The 25878-nt window shown below is 39.2% G+C and overlaps 1 protein-coding gene and 1 long non-coding RNA gene across 3 annotated transcripts; one reads left to right on the top strand and one right to left on the bottom strand.

Annotated features, from left to right (window-relative positions):
• Positions 1-5607: 5607 nt before the first annotated feature.
• Positions 5608-25158, top strand: LOC143147112 (uncharacterized). Its single transcript, XM_076312046.1, has 17 exons — positions 5608-5641; positions 9343-9406; positions 10085-10190; positions 10521-10619; positions 10771-10954; positions 11808-11994; positions 13390-13478; positions 13731-14004; positions 16662-16743; positions 17063-17215; positions 17391-17586; positions 18986-19164; positions 21576-21942; positions 22462-22808; positions 22898-23215; positions 24827-24943; positions 25018-25158. The coding sequence occupies exons 1-17, from the start codon at positions 5608-5610 to the stop codon at positions 25156-25158; spliced, it is 2937 nt and encodes a 978-aa protein (XP_076168161.1).
• LOC143147113 (uncharacterized) lies at positions 10448-15201 on the bottom strand. 2 transcript variants are annotated; one of them, XR_012992169.1, is made up of 4 exons: positions 15094-15201; positions 14130-14271; positions 10671-10908; positions 10448-10578 (listed from the first exon to the last, which is right to left on the bottom strand). It is a non-coding gene; the product is annotated as an uncharacterized LOC143147113 (long non-coding RNA). The 2 variants fall into 2 exon arrangements; XR_012992170.1 differs by lacking the exons at positions 14130-14271; positions 15094-15201 and adding an exon at positions 12877-13103.
• Positions 25159-25878: the final 720 nt, after the last annotated feature.

Genomic DNA, 25878 nt, shown 5'->3' with positions numbered 1-25878 from the left:
TAGTAGTTGTCCTTCTCGGGAAATAAACCGTCTGAAATAATTACACGATGGAAAATGTGTACCGTTAAGTATGAATGTATATATATTGGGCTTTGAATATTTATTGTACATACGGAGGAATTATTACTGGTTATTGGATAAAGGTGAATATTAGTTTTAGGATATACTGAAAGAAAACAATAAAATGCACAAACTATATGCTCGACACTAATTTTTTGTAACAAGTGATATTAAATACTCTTCTCTCGCGCTCAATATTCTTACACGTATTTATTCCCTTTTATTCCAATCGTTAAACTTTCTCACTCCGTGCATCTGGTCACGTTCACTCAAAGTCCCTCAGTTTGACGCCATTTCAATTACTCGTCTTTCGCGCTTTAGTTTAGGCACACCGCCATTGGGTTCAAATACTCTTCTTTCAAGACTTGGAAACACTTCGCCAGCTCGTCTATCCCAAACACTTCACATTTTCTTCGGACCACATGCATTTCCTTTCGTTCCCACGCATTATCACACTCGGCCCTCCTGCACTATGTCAGCATTACGGAAAACCTGCATGACCCATCGTCTAGACTTATTGTCGCGCATGACGTTACGAACCTCCGCAAAGGGTCGCTAGCCTTCGTGCTTTCTCACACACACGTACACACACAGATAGACACACACCATTCGCTAGCGTCCTACATATATATTGGACTATGAATATATATTGTATACAATGAATTGAAAATTGAAAATTGATAGAAAATTGTTCAAATTTGTAATTTTTGAATTTCTCCTTCAATTTCTTTTTTTTTCTTTGTTTAATATCGAACGGTAGGAAGCTGAAGAAATAGTGTGATAAATATTTAAAATAACCGAACGCTCGATATTTTCGTGTTTCTCGTATAATTGTGTAACGTTTAAAAATTAATCGAGGGAAATTATTAAAATTGTAATTTATTTACCGAAGGTTCTCCTCGATGCTCCGTAAGTGCATTGAAAATTGATTACATTTTGTACGCTCGTTGTCATTAATAGCGCAATTGTCAATGTACCCGAAACGTGACGTAAAAGCGCAATTGTCACAATACGCGCGAAACGTGACTTTTGTGCGCTTATTAAATGACAATTTGTCGTGTTTTATATTCGGACCAATTCAATTAACGTTTTCGGAAACGAATTCTACTTTCGCGACATTTTGTCAAGCTCCGAGTAAACGAGGGACAGTTTTTCGTAACAGTTTCATCGTTACGTTTAAACGTTTACACATCTTTAGGGTAGTTTCCATTCTAGCGATATTTCGATAGTTTACTTACATATATTCGAACACTGAATTCGCATCCGAAATTTTGATTGTTTAAAAGAACGATTACCGAGACTCCTAAGTTCAAAAATCTCTGACACGATAATTATATATTTGTACGAGATCGATAATCATATTCGTATTCATCGATTATAAAATTCATTGAACAATCGTGAAAAATTTGTCTTCCATTCAATGAATATCGATTTCAAAAAGTTTAGGAAATTTATCTTCTCGGGAATACTTTTTCTCGTGGTTACAATATTGTGAAACGTTCCAAACACTTTTTCCCCAGTGGAAAATCATAATAACATCAGATACGTGGAATCTGGAAATATTCCAGACTGGAAATCTCACATTTCGTTCGTAATGTGTTATAAAAAATGTTACGGAAAAAATACAGTGTACTTTACTCGAGTTTAACCATCGTCCCTTAAAAATCCATTGAAATTCGAATGAATTTTCAAACCGGTTGAAAATTGTTTCTTCGATCCTTTAAACAGGTCTCTTAGTTTCTATAATACTTAACTCTGGTACATGTACACTTTCCTCTAAGTTACAAAATAATAATAATTTCTCAATAACTTAACTCTAAGTCACGTAATAATAATAATAATTTCTCAATAACTTAACTCTAAGTCACGTAATAATAATAATAATTTCTCAATAACTTAACTCTAAGTCACGTAATAATAATAATAATTTCTCAATAACTTAACTCTAAGTCACGTAATAATAATAATAATTTCTCAATAACTTAACTCTAAGTCACGTAATAATAATAATAATTTCTCAATAACTTAACTCTAAGTCACGTAATAATAATAATAATTTCTCAATAACTCAATCCTAAGTTACATAACAACAATAATAATTTCTCAATAACTCAATCCTAAGTTACATAACAACAACAATAATTCCCAATAACTTAACTCCGGTACAAGTACACTCTCCTCTAACTAACAAACTAACGGTAATAATTTCTTCGAAATTTACCAGTTAAGAAATGATTATTTCGCATAAAATTCCCAAAATGTTCCACTCCACTGTTTTCAAGTATCGAGAAAATATTTCGAAGCGTCTAATTCGCGAGGGGGACGAAACGCTCGCTCGTCGCGAAACGCAAATGAAAATTCATCGACGATCGTGTGAGGACCACCTGGCACGCCGATAAGACCGCCACGAAGCCTAAACACCAGGATCACCGATAACCAAAAATCATGTATATAAGCCGCCGCCCTCTGAATAAAAATTCATCGATTGTTCCACCTTAGTCAAGTGTGAATCTCTGTCCGTCACCCGCTACGCACCTTTTAATTATTACGCCGGTTCGCCGTTATACATTCTACGGAAGTATTTCGTTAAAGCAGTCACTTTCGCTAGTCGCATATTCTCTACGGAGGTATTCGCCTAAAGCCGTGAATTTCGGTATCTATTCAATTATTCTAAGCCGTTTTCATTTAAGTAATTCTGTTGCGATTCCGTGCATTTTAGTGCGCGAGTGAAAGAAACTCTAGCGTTTATATTTTTGTTCGTCGCTCCGATACGGTCCCGTGACAATCGACTCGTCCGTTGGATCGGTCGCGAATTTTTCCACCCGGTTAACTCGTGGTTGTTTTTCTCGCTGTTTCGAGCGGCTCCTCTCTCCGCGAGCCACGGCCGTAAGCGATAGCTTTCGACTCTGACGAAGAAGCCCGATTGGCGTCGCGTAGTTAGCGCGGACGGAGGGCGAGCGCGGGTACCGACTGACTGGAATAGCGAGGAGAGAAGGGTCGAGGCAACTTAAACAGCGGGTAACAAGAAGTAGCAAGTAATAATTGAGTCAGGCAAGTATGCCGCGGACCGCGCCGGCGAGCTGGAGAACACCGATGTGGATGTACCTGACCGGAATTCGAAAACAGAAAGGGGTGGGTAATTCCGAGGACTTCGACGATGGAAGATGGTTTCCCGGCGGTTCGTCGATCGGACAGAATTTCGGTGTTTCTTGGAATATTAACACAGCCCTAGGATCTGGACCGCTTGGGATTCGTTCTACGGGGGAATACGTAGTCCGAACTCGTAACCGTCGTACGGTTAATATAGTTGTGACTCGGTGTGTGCACGAGTGACACCGTGGAGCGATCAATGTGGGAAAAAGTAGGGGAAAATTGATCGAATTAATGGAATAGGAACGATGGATAAAGTATGTGGAATTTTCGTCGATTTTCTTCGGTTAGTAAACTTGTGACTTTGTGTATGTATGAATGACACCGTGGAGCGATAAATGTAAAAGAAAATAGATCGATTTAATGGAATAGGAACGAAGGATAAAATGTGGCGAGTTTTCTTCGATTTTCTTCGATTTTCTTCGGTTAATAAAGTTGTGACTTTGTGTACGTATAAATGACACTGTGGAGCGATAAATGTAAGAGAAAATAGATCGATTTAATGGAATAGGAACGAAGAATAAAGTATGTCGAATATTCTTCGATTTTCTTCGGTTAATAAAGTTGTGACTTTGTGTATGTATAAATGACACTGTGGAGCGAAAAAAATAGGAGAAAACAAATCTACGTAATGGAAAAGAAACGAAGAATAAAATACGTCGAATTTTCTTCGATAAATGTGTCTTCTTATGCTTTGTTTCTTTTTTGTAGTTTTAGTCGTAAAAAATGCAGTACAAGGTAGTCTCAAAATAAGATGAGTCTCGTGTGTACAGAATGGAGGAAGGCAGTATGAGCAAAGTGGGAGTTGGAGAAGTAACGGGTGTTCTTGTTGTATTATAGTTAGGCGAAACGTTATATTTTATACTCGGTATATCCATAGAAGAGGTACACCCGTTACTTCTCCCACTCCATCGTACGGTACTCCCTCGACGCCTTACACATGGAATTTGGGTCACTTTTCTGGGTACCCTGAATTCTACTACTGCTAGAACACAGCAAGCTGGTTTTAAAAATAGCGAGGATAAAATTTGAATAATTGCAAGTGCTCGTATAATTGAGAATGAAAGTAGAACGGGAGTGGTCTATAATTTAGTTTTCGATCCCTTGTTTGAGTCGTCGGTCGAAAGTGGATTTTATTAAATGAACGAGTTAGTAGAACGAAAGAACGTCTTGGATGTTGCATATGTAATAAACGACGTCGATGGAAATGTCATATTTTAGCCGTGCACGTTGTCAAAATCGATACATTTTTCCTATACATACGTACAACTACCGACTTCAATTTTGAAGATATCGGGGAAAAAATATTTAATACCGCTCGGTTTCGAATACGTTCGAGGTGTGTTGTAAATCAATTTTTGAAGGGCCCGAAATAAGGCGAGAATGTGCAATAAGAAAATTGCATTTGAAAATCGACTTTGACGTTTGAATTATTTTTTTTCTGTTTACCTTAAAGAACGCATTAATAGACAAGCAACGATTGTAAACAGTGCTTAACGTTATATTCCATGCAAAAATAATCACAACAACCGTCCGTGGTTAAATTCGTAACGTCAATTAGATGCACGCACAGTAGATTAATTTCTAAATGCATTTTCCTCGAACGCAAAGTCTCCGATGCAATTCTGTTTCTTTATATTTTCACCTTGCTTCGAGCCATAATTATTGAAGTCCATTTGTATGACAAATTTTAGAAAAAAAAAGTGGTTAACACAAGACAAAATGACTCAAAAGATCTTTCATAAAATATTCAAAAAATTGAAATCCGCCAGACTTGTTCCAAACGATTATTCAAAATCCGTTCGCACAATGAAAATTATAATTTTCATTCGTAACTTGGAATTTCCACCAAGCTAAGCCCGTGTCTCTGCTTTTTAAACGTTCTATTACTAAAAAAAAAATTATAATTTAATCATCTAAAATTTACTGTCATTCGTAATTTGGAATTTCCATCAAGATAAGTCAATGTCTCTGTTTTTTAAACGTTCTATTACTAAAAAAAAATCACTGTACCAGAAACCCGGAAACAAATCATCGACATCGACGAAACATACCAAAATTCAACCCACCGAGAAAGATCGAAAATTGACTAACAATTAGATGCTACGAACCATGATCCGCTCGATGATTCTCTCCGTGAATTTCTCTCCGCATCGCGATTGGTAAGAATCGAACAGGCGAGGTCAAAGGTTAAGAAAAAGGGCTTCCGTGGCTGGAAGCACGCTCCTGATTCTCCGAGTTTCCCAAGTTGCCCGTTTGGCGGCGATATGGGCAAACCAAACCGATTTGGGACCGTCTCAAACGGTTCCTCGTTAGCGATCGATGCGAATCAGGCTGCGGGACGTCCACGTGGAAAGTGGCTCGGTTTCGAAGCTGACACACGCTCTGCGATAAGAAATGTCCCAGAATAACCTTCTCCAAGGATACAACTGTGAGTACCAGCCCGTGAAAACGGGAACACCGATTTCTTTCCTCCCCTGTTTCATCACTCACTCTTTCTCACTCTCTCTTTCTCTCCTCTGTCCGCGGTACAAACGAATCCGCGTACGCCAGTTATCGTTATCCGGTCAACCGATCGCAACGATCTGTCGCGCCTCTGTCCAGGAAAAATGAGCTGTGATAATGGCGGCTTTCGTTTATTTGCAGCCCGTGAAAAAAGGCGAGGACCGACGATGTCTGTCGGACTTCTGCCGATCGCGACGCGAACCTCGAAATACGTTCACTTTGACAGTCTTTTCTCAACGCGTTTCACTCCGTTTCGATGCAATGGCCACCGTGGAACGGTTTGTTAATTTCTCGCACGAATCGCGAGGAATTCCTTTTAGCGAATCGCGCGCGATTAATCGGTACGACCACGTGTCGTATAACGAGACCAGTTGCGGGACCAACGAGTCGTCGTTGCTTTTGGGATCGAGTCGCGGGATCCATTTTTTTTTCCTTTTTTCTTTTTTTCGGAGACTTTCGCAATGTGTGCATTCGGAGTTGTACGAACGGTTTTTTTTCTCGCGATGTCAATCGCGATGATCATTTAGAGAGGCAGTGGATGTTTCTATGTTTGCAAGAACTTGGATTTTGATCATGCTTCAGGTATATCTTCGGAGACGTTTTATCGTACTTTGATCGTATTTTATGGTGTTGTTTAACGATGGATGACGATAAATTTGGAATTTTCGGGTAGTCGGTTTCTCGTTGTACAGTTTGGCAGAGCGAAATATTTTTTGGTAGATTTGCGTTTGCTCGAATCGTTGATACGCAGGATGGATTGTTTGATAAGGGACGCTTAATTATTTCTATTGTTTATGTAGGAAGAAATTGTACGGGACAAAGTCAGACCGTTTGTAGGTACAAATTTGTGATAGAAAATCAATTTTCTTTGAGAGTATTTTTTTTTTGAGTGATTAGAGTCATTGCCTTTTTTGTAATAGAACCTTATTATTGTTTATACATCATTTCGTTATTCTACTTGTAAAAGTGTTAGGTGAAGGTATTCGAAAAATGTATGTACACCTCGTGAGATATTTCTAACTTTTAGTTAACGTATATACATTAATCAAGGAAATGTTTGAACATAAATGATCATAGAACAATAATTTTTCAAATGATTTTTTCATGTTTATTGTTTACAATATTTCACGAGTTCGGAACGTGGAGTAAAATTTCTATGTGCATACATAACGTTTACAACAGAATTGACCTTAGTGTAATTTTTAGTTCAGTGTATTTACTAGTCAATTTTTTGTATTCCTACTAAATATTCTTCTTCTGCAACTGTATATTAATATCTATAAATTAGTTATTATCAATTATTGTATTAATTACTACATTTTAATCTGGAAACGTAAGAATTGAGAAATAGGAACAAAATTAGGTACGAGTCTTTGCAAACTTTTTTATCGAAAATTCACACGATATTTTTATAACATTTGTAAATATGTCTGTATAACTTCGAACGTTTTTTTTATTGCAACCTTAAAGTCTTACGTATGTTTGAAAAAACGAGTATCGGTACATTTTTCTCAAATTTAGAATTAATTTCGTCTCGTAATTCGTCAATCATATTTTTAATTGTGTCATCTTTACGTCTTTGTCGAATTTTATGATCAGAAGACAATAAAGGAATTATCTGCGAGAATCAGTTGTGTTGGACGCAACATTGTCTCGGGGTCACCAAGCATCGCTCGACGACGTTACATTGTATACAAGAGACACCTGCATCTATCAGTTTCATTTAAATCAGTGTCTCTCAAACAGCGGCGTGTTCGATACTTCCATTTATAATCGATTCTAACGACGAATCTCAATTTTGCTCCACGACGACGAAAACTACACTATTCGTATTCTTTTACGAATTATAAATCGACCAATCGTCGACTTTCAAAAAATCATCGCGTAATAAACTCTAAAAACGAAAAAGTATTTTTTGAATAATTACAAATTTTATCGTACACTCCTTTTATTATAAATTGCATTATATGTACAATATTCGAGCTGCACTTTGCTTTGAACAATACTCCTTTACTTGAAGTTTCTTCGTTCAAGTCTCTTAGCGACGTTTTAGAAAATTTTCTTTAAAAAGTTTTAACTAGAAAAAAGATATCGCGTAGAACCAACAATCGTACTATAAATTTCTTCGTTCTTTTTTCAAAAACTCCGTATTGATACCCAGCTGATACGAGCGCAAGTATTTTCGTTAAATTGATGTATCTATTAATGAAATAAATTCAACAATGTGCAAAAGTAGTACGGTAAGATCGATACGGTCTATTTTTTTTTAACAATGCAATTATTAAACGGTATATATTGTACAATATATTTTCAATAGTTAATATTTTCAATATATTTTCAATAGTTAATATTTTCAATATATTTTCAATAGTTAATATTTTCAATATATTTTCAATAGTTAATATTTTCAATATATTTTCAATAGTTAATATTTTCATTATATTTCCAATAGTGTACATTGTACAATAGTTTTACGATATTTACGTTATTTATTAAATGCAAGAGATTATCCTGATTTATTTTTTATCCTTGACGAGCGACCATTAAGTGACGTATAGTTTTTAATATTTATACAGATTTCGTATAAGAAAAATGGGAGTGGAATGATCGTATCGAGGCTTAAAAATGATAACACGGAGTTGTTCTGGCTTAGAATCAATATAAAATGGGTAATGCCCATTTATTCATTCGATCCCATTATCGATGCTTTTACTTGGCTACGATCAAATTTCGTAAAGAGCATAAAAAATTTGCCGACGTAACGTTAGCTGGAGCCGGGAAATGGGTTATTAAATAAATAAAAAGTGAGAAAGAGATTACTTCGTCACGAGAGGCATTAAGAATACAAGAATTATGTGTTCGCTCTTTTCAGAAAGAATCTGACGTGCTTTGTGTTAACAATATACGCGAGCTGTCTGTTTATTCTTCGACTTAAGACTTTCGAGGGAGAAATACTGTTATCTCGTACACAATCGTTTAACAATGTTCCCTATTACGAGTTTCCATTTTGTGGAAAACTGTTTACAATAAACCTGCACAACTTCGACATCTTTACCTATGAATTAAAAAAGGAAGAAGAGAGTCTACGTATATATGCTTTAGAAAAAATTATGTTTCCGATAGATTGTACAATAAATTGGTATTACTCTCGATTTTCTTCCACTTGCAATTTGTAGACACTGAATCGTCCACGTAATTGTATATGTAGTTTTTACGATGTTGAAAATATTGAATTTTTCTACATTGCCTGCTATGTACATTTTTCAAGATGGCCGAGCTGCGAGCAGCCATTTTCTCACGATAGATTTGAAGAAGAATCGAGAGTTACTCAACGAAATATAAATAAACACTGTAGTGGCAAATAGTATTTTCTGTAACATATTCAAATCGTTTAATCGTCGATCTGAGGTGTCGAGTAGCTTTTACCCATTGAAATTTGTTCTGTGAGTAGTTTATGATACAAAAATTTGAATAATGTGGATTCTTCTCGTATCATAAATTTATTCGTTTTTCATCGAGAATCTAACGTCTTCTTCAGAACTGTCAGGCTAAGCTCTCCGTGTCGGTGGAATTATTATTGCTAAAACAAGATGTAGAATTTTCATGAAACGTTGTTGAACCTTGCAGGGGAGACCCAGTACGACGATTCGCAGGTGCAATTTTCCCGTTCCATTTCAGACGAGGTCATCAGGTGAGCTTAAACCATTTACATGCATCAGGGTTAGGTCTGGGTTAGACCTAAGTGATTATACCGTAACCAGATTTAGTCCGTGCTTTAATCCTCGATTTTCTTTCTCTTTTATTCTGCTGAAGATGTTTGCGAAATTTTAAATTAACACGGCGACTCCGTTTAATTAAACAGAGCTCCGTGGAGCAATAGAACAGTTTTTTATTTTATTTTTGGTAATAAGCCTACGTAAGCCTCCTGGAGGGTTTGTAAATTGAACGACCCCTCGCGATGCACAGCTACACAAAATATTGTCAAATTCAGAGTACGAACTCTATTTTCGCGACTTAATGTTTATGTTTTTATCCTTTCGGAGTAAAGAATAGGATCGAGGTGGAAAAAAAAAATTAAAGAAGTGTTGATCTTTTCTGTAAAGATTCAATTGCGAATAATTATACATCTGATATTATTTCAGAATGTTGTTACTCGAAACACGTGCCCAATTCTTTAAAATGGTCATTAAGTTTAATCTTTTACGCTTGTGTAAATTTCAAGGTTTTTCTATAATATAAAGTTGACGCTTTTATCAGAGAGAACATTCTTTTTAGTATTTTATCTTAACCTTGAGAACGCAATTTTTTAATTTTGCGTTCACGAAACGGAGTAACGAATATAGTTAAGTTAACGTTACTGAATTGTTAGTGTTTATGAAGTTTACGTGAAAGAAGAGACTGGAGATTCCGAGGGAAGGAACGATGTCACCGTTGTACCGGGATTGCCACCCACTAATGATCATCAGTTGATTCAGGTAACTATTAATATAATTCTATGTTTATTTCTTTCAGGGGGATTTTCAAAATCGTGGGTTAAAACGTAAAATAAATAAAAAGGCTTATTTGAAACTGGACTTTTTAAACGAAATGGTCTCTACTTTTTTACATAATTGATAAACATATCATTTAATATTAATATTAAATTTTTTATCATTATCTCGTATTATTTTCAGTTATTCGGTTAATAAATCGTTCGAATAGAATGCAGTACGATCGTATTGTAGTGTAAAATTTTCTTTATATTTTTTTGTACATATTCTATTTTTTACAGATACTAACCAAAAAAAAAAAATTAATATTTTTAGAACGACTGCATGAATCTGGATGTCGCTATAGACTCCGAGGTAATCAATATCGATGGATCTGTAACCAAATTACTCGAAAAAGATGATTTTAAATACAAGGTAAAAATATGTATTTCGACAAATATTATTTTCATCGTCGCGAACACATACATTACGAATTTCTTCTTGAAAAATAATGCGTTGGTATTTTATCCTTGCGTTTCACTCTTCGTATTTTATCACAAACTTTTCCAGTACTCGCTTGTTTCAGATCTTGGACCAAAACGTCAATGCACCCGAGGACAATGTAATGGTGTATTCGCATCCGGTCGTCGAAGGCCCCTCCTCGTCCTCCACACGTCTAATCGATAAAGACGATCCAAGATCGAAGCTTCATTTCGTGAAGTATCTGAAACGGGACGGCAAAACACTGAAAATCTGGGAGTGCGGAATTTGTGAGTAATTTTCTAACAAAAGACCAAGATTCGAAACACTTTCTAAAATGTTGACTTTAAAGCTTACACTCGTATCAGAAATTTAAAAAACATTATCCCCCCGAATAGTAATATTTATCGATACGTAGTTTCCCTCTTAAACTTTCTCTGCTCTCCTTCAATCGCGAGCTATTTGTAGTCGCGACGAAATGAATTGACCGCTCAAGGTCACATTACAGTTTACGTTAGATACACGTTACGTCGGATTCTCTGTTTGAGAAACAAGAAACTTTCTACACCGATAGATCAGTGAAATTATATAAATACAGTGTGTCAGGTTTACGGTCCGCGGGTCGGGACTATATCTGGACTGTTATCGCTGGAGGTACACGTTCCAGAAATGTTTACTCGTCTCGGGATGGGTAAACAATCACAACTAAAAATATTGAGTGAGACAATGATACTTGACTTGTGTACATTTATTAATTTTAAACAAACAATACCGAGGTGATACTCTGCGAAAAAAAAAACACTTCTTAAAACCGTCACGAATAAAGATAGACCATAAACCTGGTACTACTGTAGTAGAAATAACCCATCGGTGACTTGGAGCTGTTCATTCATTTCGTCGCGACCGTAACAACTTCGGAGTATCAAAATTTAATTCCCCATACGTAGGGATTAGAATCTAAAATCTACCTTTCGAAATTTTCTGTGAAAAGAGTTACATTCCTACTCTCTCTGAACTATTATCTTTCCTAAATATAAAGTATCGTTCTCTTAAACCGAGGGTAAGGAGAGATTCTCTGCCCGATACAACTGCCAGTCAGTGAAACACTCGAGAAAAGTGGTCCAAGCTTAATATTCGAACTAGGTTCGAAGGAGTTCCGGCATCAGTACACCTTGATGAGACATTTGCCGACTCACACCGACGAGAGAAACTTTAAATGCGAGGCTTGCGGCAAAGCTTTCCGTCAGTTATCGACACTGAGCCAGCACAAGGCGATACACAGCGACGCCAGGCCGTATGTCTGCGAATTTTGCAAGAAAACTTTCAACAGGTCAGCAAGTTGCGAATCGATACGCAATTCCTTCATGACACTTCATTCTGACTAGTGCTCGGTTTCGTGTAACTTCTCGATCGCGCGCAATGGCGGCCGTACTGTTCACCGTAAGCTCGATTCGAAGATTCGAGACGTTTTCAACGAATAACGCGTGCATAGAAATTAAAACTAGAATATTTCTCTCTTTCTGTATCTCTCTCTGGAGAAAAAAAAAGAAATAATAATAATAATTTCGCGTACAAGCACGTAGCTCATTAGCGTTTTGAATCGCGACACAAAATTGCAAACGCACGATTGTACGAAACGCGCGAAGAGATTTTTAACGAGCGTGACATTTTTGTCTTTCTATACATTAATTTTAACAAAGCGTGGCCCTTAAACGAGTGCACTTAAAACTGTTGTAGCGATGAGTTTGATTGAAATCGTTTCGGTTTACGAAGCTCGCGAATCTCTGTACGCGAACAATTAATTCTCGCTCGTTTTCTCTATTCTAGATGCGATTTACATCGTACGGTGTTAACGCGCGTGTTTTCTAGGGGAATTTCGGTGAAACTTCGTTCAGATCTGGGGATAAAGTAGCGTAATTTCGATCACTGGGTATTCACGGTTTCGTTTTATCGTATTGTATTTATTTTTATTATTTCGATGGCTCACGGTACGCTCTATACTGCGGTGACGAATCGACTTGGAAACATTGTTGATATTTTATACGATATTAAATAATACACTGTTCGATAATTACATAATAATCGCAGTATGGTGGTGATCGTAGAAAGAACTCCGAATAAAATATTTTTGAAGTTAAGTGTACGTCACGATTTTCATTTAGTCAAACTTATTGAATAGACGTTTGAAATTGTTTTAAAGTAAGTCTCTTACCTCTTGAAAATGCTAACAGGCAATTACGTGCAATGTTTCTGTCTTTTCTAAACTTGATCTACGAATGACACTTTGTCTTCTTTCAAATTTAAACTAACGTTTCGTATTTTCAATACGTTGTTCCCAAGTGTCTGATTCACAATTGTGGCAATTATTATAACGTTAGGATTTTTTGTTCGCAATGTTAACACGTTGAATCCTGTGATGGTTAACTGATAATCGGTGCTCCAAACTCATATTTCTTCAAAGGGTTCACAAGAATAGAATACTCGTAAATTTTTAAACAACACTACCGTTTCGATGCCATAAAATAACAAATACATCGAAAAATGATCCTTTCTGCTTTATACGCACACTCTGAACAAAAATATCATCGAGAACATCGTAAAATATGGAAAACCAACCTGGTGATCAACGTGTTAACAATCAAGGATTTAATTTCAATTTTTAAAAAGTGCTCGGAATTATCCCAACCCATCGTTCTTCATTAAACATCGTTTATACGTTTTGCAGAGTGTCCACGTTGATCTCTCACCGGAAAACACACTCGGAGCACAAGCCGCACAAATGTCAGGTTTGTGGGAAGGGATTCCACCAAAAAGGTAACAATTCTCCGTACGATCTTCACACGTGTCTCTTTCACCATTTTTCTTATTTTTTTTCTCTTTTTTCTTTCCCCTCTCCCGGAATCTCGTTTCACCATTTTTTTTTCTTTCTCTGCATTAAATTCTCCCTCGTAGCGACGTTGAAATTGTACACGGGTTACGAGCAGTCCGAATATCTGGAATCGCTTTGTATGATGCGCTACAAAACGATAACAAGCACTAATGGCTAAATACCCGTTTCGTTGTCAGGCAATTTGAGGAACCACGTGTTTACTCATACGAACGAGAGGCCGTACAAATGCGAGCTTTGCGGCAAAGGCTTCAATCAAATGTCGAATTTGGTCTGCCACAAGGTCAAAGCGCACGCACACGCGGAGAAAATGCAGTACGTGTGCGGAATCTGCGGCAAAGAGTTTCCGCGTCGATTCTCTTTGAGATCGCACGAGGAGTACAAGCACGGCATAAAGTATCGACATCCTACCGCCGCGCAGCCCGGAATGAACGATCCGAACGTCATAAGAAAGTAGGTAGACGTCGCGAATGACGCTTAATTCGTTCACCGACAGACAGACCTTTTTGCGTCGATGAATGCACGCGGCCGGAATGTTGGATTTTTCAGTCAGCGGGAAAACTGACGTTACTTCTCACCTCCTTTCCATTCTTCTCCCGTAAAGTGATCCACTCTGATCTTTTATGGCACTCCTCGAACCTGTACCTGAGAGCAAAGCAGGCAGGCTCTCCCCGGCGCTCTGTCTCTCTGTTATCGTAGCGCGCGAATTCGATACGGGTCCTGTATTCCAGGGAGAAAGAAAAATTGCTCACCGGTTATCAACGTTTTCGTTACGATGGAATTTTAAATAATTTTGCAGCAATTATCGTCGAACTGGTGTCAAAAGTCGAGAGAAGGTGGATGCGTGGAAAAATAAGTCGAGGAGTGATATTTCTTCGTACAGAGCGCTTCGTTTCGGAATAGATCGATGTTTAGTATACGTGGAGTACGGATGCACTTGCACGATGCACACGATATCACTCGTGTTCGAAGAATATTATTGTGCTACTCGAATTGTTGTTTCGAGGTCTTGTTTTAGTTACCAGGGGACGAACATTGAAGTAAAATTACTTTTCGAGTCGGATATGGTAACAAGTTAAACATTGGTATTGTTTGTGTAACTAAAAAACAACTGTACGTAACAGAGTCCAGTGTACACTGCTCGATGAATCTTTGACGTTGATTTATTCGAAAATGGAGCTCCGTGCGAAAAAAAGTCACTCTACGTTTTCGACTTATTTTTTCATGCAGAATGACCATCTTTCGATTTGTATCACTCTGGTAATTTGGTAATACTCTGTATATACACCCGTAGTAACGAAAGGTATACTTGAAATGTGTTACAGCAGTGTTTTCCAACCAATGTACACACTGTGCATCGCGAGTGTCTCGGGTGTATCTGTGGAAATGTTTTCTATTTTTAGAATTTATCATATTTTTAATAATTTTCGTCAAATAAATACATTCTTTTAAATTACACTCGGCTCTATTGTGTTTCATAGAATTTCTTCGATGATAAACGGAAACGTATGCGAAAGTCTACTACGATGTAGTAAATCTTACCTCATCGTTGGTCCAAAATGGTTGGGAGACACTGTGTTACAGTAACGCGTAGTTTAAAGATTAAAAAGAGGGATCGGCAAATATTGTTAGTCGAGACGCGAGCCAGAATTTATTCTGGGAATAGGTAGAAGTCAAACGAGCCGCTCTATGAGGACTGAACGGGATATAACGTCGAGAATGAACGAGATACAACGCCAGTGAGTCAGTTCAGTACGACACAGTCGCAGTATCGATATCTGGAAATTCGATCCCGTACGATCGAAGCCTCAAAGCGGTATCGAACTTGGCGGTGTGACGTTCAACACTGACATGAATTTTTTATATTTTTCTCTATATCTTCGCAGTAGTAATAATAATCGATTCGTATGGTCTTTTCGATGAAAAGGAGTCCAAACACGACCTTGTTCGATTGTTTTCTTTTTTTTTTTTTTATTTATTCTCACGAAGATACAGGAAGAATTATAAAATACAAAAATATTTTATACTATATAAAATTATGTAATACAAAAATATTTTGTAATATATAAAATTGTATAATACAAAAATATTTTGTACTATATAAAATTGTATAATATAAAAATATTTTATACTATATACAATTACATAATATAAAATATAGAAGTATCATCGATGTGATAAGTAATTTTTTATAGGACTGATTTTTCTTTCTCCCCGCAATACATGCCTAGAAATGTTGAACAGTCAATTGCTCGACTAACGAAACTATGCCAAATTAAACACGCATTGCATTCTTTGTTCTATTCACCTTTTTATCGATTCTCTAATCAGCTTTTGCACCGACTCTCTGGCTTCAACTCGCGACACTTTCACACGGCTAACGAATTGCAAGAAATTGCAATCTGCTCTTCGATCGTTGTGCACTCTGAATCACTCTCACTCGTATCACATAATCATACCGCGGGTCTTGGGTGCGAAAACTCCACGTGTAGTTCGAGAATACACTCGGTTGGTAGATATATGACAGATGGTTGTTTCCTTTGAAACTGATTCTGAAACTTGTACGGTCACTCGATCTCTTTCACACCGACCCGAACAATTGTGAGAAAAACTCAACGAGAGGCTACCCCCATCGTGTGGAAAGCTAGCCCCACCCCGTTCACTTTTTATTTTTCACGTGCTTTCTTGATTAAATTTTTTTCACCCTCGAATGAATTTTTGTCCACTCTCACGTGCACCCTGAAAGTAACTTTTCGAATAAATTTACAATTCGGTTCGATACGGATAATTTAATTAGCACGTGTTCAGTCAGATGCCTCCTTCGAGGATGCTTACGTTAGATTCGAAGATCCAAAACGTAGTTTCCTAGTTCCTTAACAATATTTCTAATCGTTGTACCGTGTGTTACACTCTTTCGTTGTGCCCGCGAGTAACCATCCACCGTCTCCTAACTCACGAACGCATGATTCCGTGCCAAGACTGTCTCGTTCGAGTTAACAAGGACCGCATGCCTCCAAAGTTTAACATTTCCCGTACCATTTGTTCGACAAGTCCTCAAATCATTCCACGAACCATTTGTTGCACGGTATTTAATAACAATCAACTTCCAGCAAGAATGTCAGGATCGTGCAATTGCCCAACGGTGATCGCAATCAGACCATCGAAGTTAGGGACAAAGATCCAATGATCGCGGTTAGTAATCACAGCTAATGTATCAGTTATCGAATTAAATCGCAATTAATTATAATTTAACTCTGCGCCACGTTCGATCGTACGATGAACTCAAAATCGGTACACCGTACGTTCGTTAACACGTTCGCCACCCCGTTGAACAGGATTGGGCGTCGTTTGCGTTTCCCAGGAAACGACGAACCTCCTGGGTTCGTAAAACATCGTGGATCAGGTGAACGTGTTAATAGTAACGATACGATAACGTTTTCGCGAGCTACGGTGCAAGGAGCAGCGGGAACAAACGTGATAATAAAGCCTGTTGAACTGTATTTCTTGAAAGCCGGATGTCATGGAGTCCGTGGTGATCGACAAGATCGACACGAAGGCAATGGAGATGGCGCTTCTCGAGGGTCAAACACCGTTTGCCCTCTTCAAACCTGCCAAGGGAATTCCTGTCCTCGTGAAAGTCTCTCCAACTGGAACTCACAAAAATGTAAAATCTTTCAATTCTCATTGAACGCCACTTAACTCGGACTAAGAATCACCACAGATACGTCTCGGGCGGATCAAATTGACACAGATTTGCTTCTTCAGGGATTATTCACTGGCAACGGATCGTTGCCTACGTTGAAATTAACATTCCGTACGGATCACTTCGGTTGTTTTAGATACTCACGCCAGCGACGGCCGAGGATTTACGAATGGCGGGAAAGATGACTCTGAGTCCGACGATCGCGGTCGACATGGACCGGATCAAGGCTGTACAGATCAAGGTGCCGGTCGTGGCCACCGTTATACAGAATTTGGATCCCAACGGGAAGATAAATTTCATCGTCGAACCACCTGGACCCGAAAATGAACACGGTGAGGATTTCTGTATCTTCGGGAGAAGACTCGAAACAATATTCTTTCTTTGTCGTTAAACAAAATAAAGTGGAATCGTTACGGGGAAAATTTAGAATTTTTTTGTCGTCGAGGAAAGGGATTTGTTACTGACAGAATTCAAAATTTTTTTGTCGACGAAGAAAGGGATTTGTTACTGACAAAATTCAAAATTCTTTGTTCTCAAAGAAAGGGAATTTTTAATAGACAGAAGCTTTTAGAAAAGATTCCAAATTTTGTTTATCGTCGAAGAAAGGAAATCGTAAGCAAAATTCAAAATTTGTTTTTTTTGTTATAAAAGAAAGAGAATTGTAATGGACAATTTGGGTTTAACCTTTTCCACTCGAGAGGGGATCCTCGATCGCCACTTAATTCGGTGTACTTTCTCCAATTTGGTTTTCCAAATTGGAATTGAAATTAAAATTCAATTACTCCTTTCTTGTAAGATGTAAACATATGTATACGAAATGTTGAAATGTAAATGTTTGATCGAGGTGCTAGTTTCTGATAGTAGAAAAACTTTGAGTGCAAAGGGTTAAGAATGTACAGTGATTTCTACATACCTATGGAAAGCTTGCACAGAGAGGAATCGAACGATACCACTTTCGATTACGTCGGTACCGAAGTTCGAAAGTTTGCGTACCGTGTGCACCCTTCCGTGTGCGGAAATCCAATGATCGCGTTCACGGAGCCTACCCCGTGACCGCCTATGGGCGTTCGCCGCACGAGGCCCACCGATCGCGTACAAGCATTCGGAGCACCGAAGGGTTTAACACGATATCCAGCTAGAAATACACTTGAAAATGGCTCCGAAGCACGTGATTTCGATACCTGTGGACAAGAGGCCTGTGAGGAGCGTCGCGCGCTTGAGTACCAGTCAAGTGTTTTAGGACACCATTCCCTTAAACGCGATGTACCTTGTATCTTCAAAGAGCCATCGTTCTTCCACTCGAGCGTGCCTCGAGTACCTCGCAGTATTCCTTGCGGAGGTTGTCCACGGATCTTTCGAGCATCAAAATTACGTACTTTGAGTCCATTTTTAGAGATATTCTTGGGGGTTGTCTAGCGAAACGTGATGGTTCTGTGCTATTATTTTCCCCTCCCCGGAAGCTTTCCACGCGTGTGTAAAAATCGTTGCACACTTCTCGCGAGCGAAGCATCCTATAAGATTTAATCACTGTACTCCCTGTCGTGAACCGTTCTCGACGGTCCCGGTGATCCGATCGTGTTGCGATACGATGTTGGCTCGATAATTCCGGTCGGGACGCATTTGCACCAAGACTGGCCGGAGTTGTCGTCCGCCAATAATTGGCTCGTTAAAGCGGCGATGTTTTTCGAACTGTCGCGACAATGTGGTCTTTATTTGGTGCATTGTCGACAGAGAGCCTGCTCACGGCATTGGATTCTCAGTTCACGTACAGCGAGCCACCCAGAAACGAGCCAGATCGCCAGAATGGTCCTGTTGTATCCTCAGCGATGGAGGATTGCAACGAGTTGCTGGAACTGGCCGCCCAGGGTGGAATACAATTCGTGCGCGCCACCGAGGATGGTCGTTACGAGGTGATGAACGGATCGATTATGATTTTCGTATTTATGTTCAGCCGGGTAGCGCGGGTTTCTAGGGTTTCTTTCGCGCGACCCCCCATTGGTTTCTTCTCCCGCTTCTTCGAGAGGCAATTTGACGAAACATGGGCGTTCGATCGACGACTATGAGTAAGCAGTTTGTAGCGGAGCACTTAATAACACGAACCTCGCGATTGCAATGTATTGTTCTCGATCCTGGTGTTGAGGTAGTCTTCGATACTTTGATACTTTACGCGATCGTTCGATGACATTTTGACCTCCGTTTGGTAGATAACGCGGACAAGTCTTATCGATCACTGGGTCGATCCAACCCATTCGAATCATTTGGAGCATATAACTGTACTCGTACAACGAGTACAACTCGCGATGTTACAGTGGTCAACGTAAAATACTTTTTATTTAATTTTGTACGGTATTCTAAACGTCTGCGCGCACTTTTGACTTCTTGCAGGACACTTAAATCTGACTACTGATGATACCAGGGGCATTTAAATACTTTGCGAATGAGTTGAAGTTTAACAGCGAAAACGGCTCAAGAGTAAAGTCATCCTTGAAATTATTGGAAATCGGAGATTTGGGTTTTCCGTATCTCTCTTCGATGATTCGAATACGAGAGGTTTAGTGATAGACACTAGGGGGAAAATGTTGTTTTAGTTCGTGATCTTTGGATCAGTGGGGTTTATGAGCGTTAAAGCCTCGGTACTCGTAAGCGGTAAAGCGTGGAACTTGTAAAATGTATTTTATAGTAGCTTTTAATTTTGTAGTTTACATCATCGCTCTATTCTGTGATATATATTGCATCACCGATGTACTCCGTGATATATACTATATCACCGATAGACTCCGCGATATATGTTACATCACCGATGTATTTTGTGATATATACTATATCATCGATGTACTCCGTGATGTACACTACATCACCGATGTATTTCGTGATATATACTATATCACCGATGTACTCCGTGATGTACACTACATCACCGATAGACTCCGCGATATATGTTACATCACCGATGTATTTTGTGATATATACTATATCATCAATGTACTCCGTGATGTACACTACATCACCGATAGACTTCGTGATACATGTTACATCACCGATACACTTCGTGATATATATTATATCGCCGACGTACTCCGTGATGTACACTATATCACCAATAGACTCCGCGATACATGTTACATCACCGATGTATTTTGTGATATATACTATATCATCAATGTACTCCGTGATGTACACTACATCACCGATGTATTTCGTGATATATACTATATCATCGATGTACTCTGTGATGTACACTACATCACCGATGTATTTCGTGATATATACTATATCATCGATGTACTCCGTGATGTACACTACATCACCGATAGACTTCGTGATACATGTTACATCACCGATACACTCCGCGATATATATTATATCGTCGATGTACTCCGTGATGTACACTATATCACCAATAGACTCCGTGATACATGTTACATCACCGATGTATTTTGTGATATATACTATATCATCGATGTACTCCGTGATGTACACTACATCACCGATAGACTTCGTGATACATGTTACATCACCGATACACTTCGTGATATATATTATATATCGCCGACGTACTCCGTGATGTACACTATATCACCAATAGACTCCGCGATACATGTTACATCACCGATGTATTTTGTGATATATACTATATCATCAATGTACTCCGTGATGTACACTACATCACCGATGTATTTCGTGATATATACTATATCATCAATGTACTCCGTGATGTACACTACATCACCGATGTATTTCGTGATATATACTATATCATCGATGTACTCCGTGATGTACACTACATCACCGATGTATTTCGTGATATATACTATATCATCGATGTACTCCGTGATGTACACTACATCACCGATGTATTTCGTGATATATACTATATCATCGATGTACTCCGTGATGTACACTACATCACCGATAGTCTTCGTGATACATGTTCCATCACCGATACACTCCGCGATATATATTATATCGTCGATGTACTCCGTGATGTACACTATATCACCAATAGACTCCGTGGTACATGTTACATCACCGATGTATTTTGTGATATATACTATATCATCGATGTACTCCGTGATGTACGTACACTACATCACCGATGTATTTCGTGATATATACCATATCATCGATGTACTCCGTGATGTACACTACATCACCGACAGACTCCGCGATACATGTTCCATCACCGATACACTCCGTGATGTATATTATATCGCCGATGTATTCCATGATGTATATTATATCGTCGATATACTCCGTGAGAGTCGCGTCAAATGAAATTTCCTTCGCAGTCGTTCGATTTTTATCGTCCCTTTCGTTACAGGTGATGACGAACAGCGAAGCCCGCGACTTGATGGCGCAGAACTCTCACGATGTGACGATCCTAGACGGCGAGGAAGCGGATGCAATCAATGTGGTGAACATGCGCGGCAACGGGGACGTCATCATCGGGGATTCCGATAATCAGATCATGGTACTTGACTCGGCATCGGCGCAGAAATCCATGCCGATGGACAGCATCGAGATTCTGGAGGACAAGGACATCAGAATTCTCGACAGCAAGGGTCTTGACGATCGTTTCGTCGACGGTATTAGTTTCCTCTCGCAACCTAAAATCGATGATTTAATCCTGGGTTCGAAAGCTTTGTCCATGGACGGCGGAGTTGCTGTCAACGAACACGAAGACGAAGGTATACATCTGCAGATTAAATTCGAGCAAAATTGTCTTACGTACCCGTTACGAATTCGAACGATCTTGCTAACGTTTCGTATCATTTTTAAATTCGCTCGATAAGTTACGTCGTATTTCGGTACGCTTGACGTTATTAAAACGAAGAACAATTTTTAAATTAAGGGGACAGTTTATACCGCCCGAGAAAGTTTTATTATTAAAAGTGTATCGCGCATTTACGAGAGACGAAAGATAGATTTAAGGAAAAGAAGCTTTTAGAATCTTTTTCAATCTGTTTGACGGAACGCGGAGATTTAACGAGGGGAATTGATGCTTCGAGTAATGGCTTTCTTTGAACCGAGAAAGGAGTTTAGATCAACGTGAAAGTTTGCATTGTTATCGTAATTACGAGTAGTTCGAATTCGTTGGAAAGGAGAACAGGTATAATCGGTGACGTGTTCCTATCGCAAATGGAAAGCGTTCACCTCGAGTTACGTTAAAAATCGTTCGAAACAGGTTTCATCGAGTGTTGTTTCAGGCATGGGAGGAGTACCATCGAACCAGCAGGAGTTAACGAGCCTTCTCAGCCATCGTAGCGACATTTCGACTCTCTCGAACTCGTCCCAGCCTTCGATATCTTCCATGTTACTGAAAAGCCATCCGTCCTTGTCAATTCTGAGCGAAACGCTTCCGTACCTGAAGAGCAACACGAGCTTAGCGGAGGACCTGAACATTCTTGGCAATTCGACCATGGATGACCATCACTCGGTCTACGAATCGAAAATGAAATTACCCGTATTCGAGGACAACGAGTCCGATCCGGGTTTAATATCCATCAGTCAAGCTGATTTGAAACTTCTAGGTTCGATACATCAGAAAACGAAGGTAACGCTTCAGAGTTTCATTCGAGGTGGTTTGAAAATCGAAGAAACGCTTCGAACGGTTTCACTTGTTCGTTGAAATTTCTCACGAAGGTTCTCGGCAACAAAATGAATTGTCTACCGTCGTCGAAATTGTTCGCCGGTTTGGGCGAAGTGAAAATCTTGGGCCCGAAGAACCACACGCAAGAGATCATGGCCCCTCAGTACTCGGACATGAAATTACTCAGTCCGTACGAACAGTTTCTGAAGAACACCGCCTCGAACACGAATGGTTGCGATACGAACATCGTCAACGCTTCCGGTGGATGCAGGAAGGAAGTAAAAATTCTGGGGAAAAAGTTAGGAACAGGGATTATTACCAGCACGGAGGATGGCAATGTCGTGGAGGTTGTCGAGGAGAAAACCAAGCTGGTAAGAAACTTTACGGTTCGCTTCGATTTAATCGCTCGTTAATCGTATTATTGTTTTGCACGGTATTTGTGTTCCTCGACGAACATTTAATTCAACGTTTATTCGAAACGGAAAATTTGATTCTCTTTATCGCGAGAAAGAGATCTGTCGAGTCACTGTACGAATTTTATATTTCTGATCCTACGTGTTCGCTAAATTTGTTTCAGACAGTTTGGTTTACTCCGAAAACTGAAATTTTAGGTGTTTAACGAAGATCACGGTCTCAGTTTGCTTTTGTTCATTGTTTTCAGTGAACTCTACGAAAACTAGAGGTGACACGACCCCGTTTACCGTATGCATAATGTCACTGATTAAAGAGCAAGTTTTCCTTCAAAAGTTTCCTTTCTTCGTCCTCGTCTTCATCCTTTCTGTTTGCGCGAAAAGAAACGTTTCGGTTGCGAGCTCGCGTATCTTCGTACGCCAAACGTAAATTGACAAAGTGACGTGTCACGTAACCGATGCACTGATGCCGATTCGACCAATATTGGAAACATGGGAGAAATATTACACATCGTGCCAGATCACACTGTTATCAAGATTGTTCTCGTCGTTGTTTACAATCAATCCCGATTATAATCGCGATCATGTTCATCGACCATCGTAACTATTACAATCATCCTACCAGACATCGATACGATCATTGTAATCCCCATAATGGCTATAATCGTAATCGTCACAGTCACCATAAATCACTACAATTATCACGAGCATCGTAACCGACATGGATCATCATAATATTACAATCGTCATTCTGGTCACAAGTCACAATCGCGCGAAGACAATGAATCTTGATAATCAATCGTCCCAGTGATTATTTATCTTTAAATGATCTTTATCTCTTACAATGGTCTTTGTCTCGACATCTCTTTAAACGATGCCTTTAAAAATGAATAAAAATCTACCGTCTTTAACCCTTTGCGGTCGTATTAAATTTGGACATGGGTGTCGTACCAACCGGAATTAATTTCCCTTGAAAAAGCAATGACACATAACATTTAAGATTACGAAGGATAAACAAGATTTATTAATTCTTTTGTTAACTTTAGATATACGTTCATAGAAAAATGTGTCTTAATGCAACGTTTTTACGTAAAAATTACATTTTATAGTTCTCCATCGTGTGGTATCTTTCTCCAACTGTATGTCCAACTCTAAGTACAGCCCTGTATGTCTTTCTCGACTACACGTATCGCAAAAATAATTAATTTCGTCTGAACATACGGAACAATCTTTACTTTTCACATCTTCATAGTGCCGCGATACATGCAGTTTTCCATTAAAGAAAATCATTAACCCTTTCCTCTCTACTGGATTTCGTTATCTTTGATAGGAGCATCGTATCGCTTCGCGAACAGATTCTTTAGACATTCAAGTTCGTTCTGAGAAAATGATACATGTAACCGATACATAGTTGAACAAAGTATAAGATCAGTATGGTTCCTTGCTGTGGTGGCTGAGAGCGGACGCACGACCGTAAAGGGTTACTTATAGATCAGTCGGGTTAACGTTAAAAATTCCGCAAGTCTGCGACGGTTGTGCTCGGTGGGATAAAAAATGATCGTCTTTTCGAAGATCATGGACAGCGCGGGAGGACTTTGCAACAGCGCGGACGACGGCACGGTGATTTCATCGCCCCGCTTAGAAAGGCAGATCACCGAAAACGGCGTACCGGACAGCTTCTTGCTCCAAGTAATAAATCAGCCTAGAATAATGATTGTTCGTAGACCGTTGAAACCGAGAATCATTTCCAAATCACTATGCAGGCCTGTAGCCCGTGCGGTTCGGACTTTCTGAATTTCGATAACCATATGAAAGACACATCGCCCGGCAGCCATTTCGAGCGCGCCCAAAAGGATTCGAGGGACAGCTTCAGCTCCACCGGTGGGCTACCCGATCTCGATTGATGAAGAATACGGATTCCTCCCCGCCTCTTTTAGCCTTGCTTCCTCCGTGAGAGAACGTTGCTACGTTGAAACTTCGTTCGACGACTATTGAAACACTCCCCTGACCGTGGAGGATTTAATTAGAACACTTCGGACGTGCGAATCACTCGCACGGGGACCAACGCGTTTCGGTTCGGGGTTCCATCGCGAGCTCGTCCCGTCGGGCGATTCTACGCGACACGTGCAATTCGAGAATTTTGTTTTTGCAACATCAGGATTCGAACACCGTTTATTAGAATTCTCGCGTGCTCGAGCAGTCGCTACCGTGTGTACTCGTGTTGGAAATTTTACGCGGGAGTTTCTCGCCGCGCGGATGTAGTTTTATCGTAGCTAATTTCCGAGCGATACGTAAACGACGCTCCGATCGTACACGTTCCGCGCGAGGGTAGCAATTTTGTCGGTTTTTCGAACGGAATTTTACCAGAGAAATTGAAAAGACGGGACACAATTAAGAACGGTGTTTCTCTTCTTTTTTCTTCTTTTAACTCGAACGGAGAATTTCGTGCATCGAGTAGCGTTTCGTTCGAGAGTCGCGGTTCGCTCGCATCGAAGCTCGCCGAATGAAATAAAAGTAAAAAAATAAAAAAAAAAAAAACAAAAAAAAAAAAGGATAAAATAAATAAATAAATTGACACGGATATCGCGGAATCTCTAGAAACGGGTGCATTATACCATGCATCG

This window comes from Ptiloglossa arizonensis, chromosome 5 (assembly GCF_051014685.1).
Source record: "Ptiloglossa arizonensis isolate GNS036 chromosome 5, iyPtiAriz1_principal, whole genome shotgun sequence".
NCBI lineage: Eukaryota > Metazoa > Arthropoda > Insecta > Hymenoptera > Colletidae > Ptiloglossa > Ptiloglossa arizonensis.
This window is presented reverse-complemented; position numbering and strand designations above follow the sequence as displayed.

Excerpts from the sequence above, each read along its gene's own strand:
- LOC143147112 (XM_076312046.1), top strand. The coding sequence starts at position 5,608 with ATGTCCCAGAATAACCTTCTCCAAGGATACAACT. Across the intron at positions 10,620-10,770 it reads AAGATGATTTTAAATACAAG|ATCTTGGACCAAAACGTCAA; the intron begins GTAAAAATATGT and ends CGCTTGTTTCAG. Across the intron at positions 17,587-18,985 it reads TGGACCCGAAAATGAACACG|AGAGCCTGCTCACGGCATTG; the intron begins GTGAGGATTTCT and ends CATTGTCGACAG.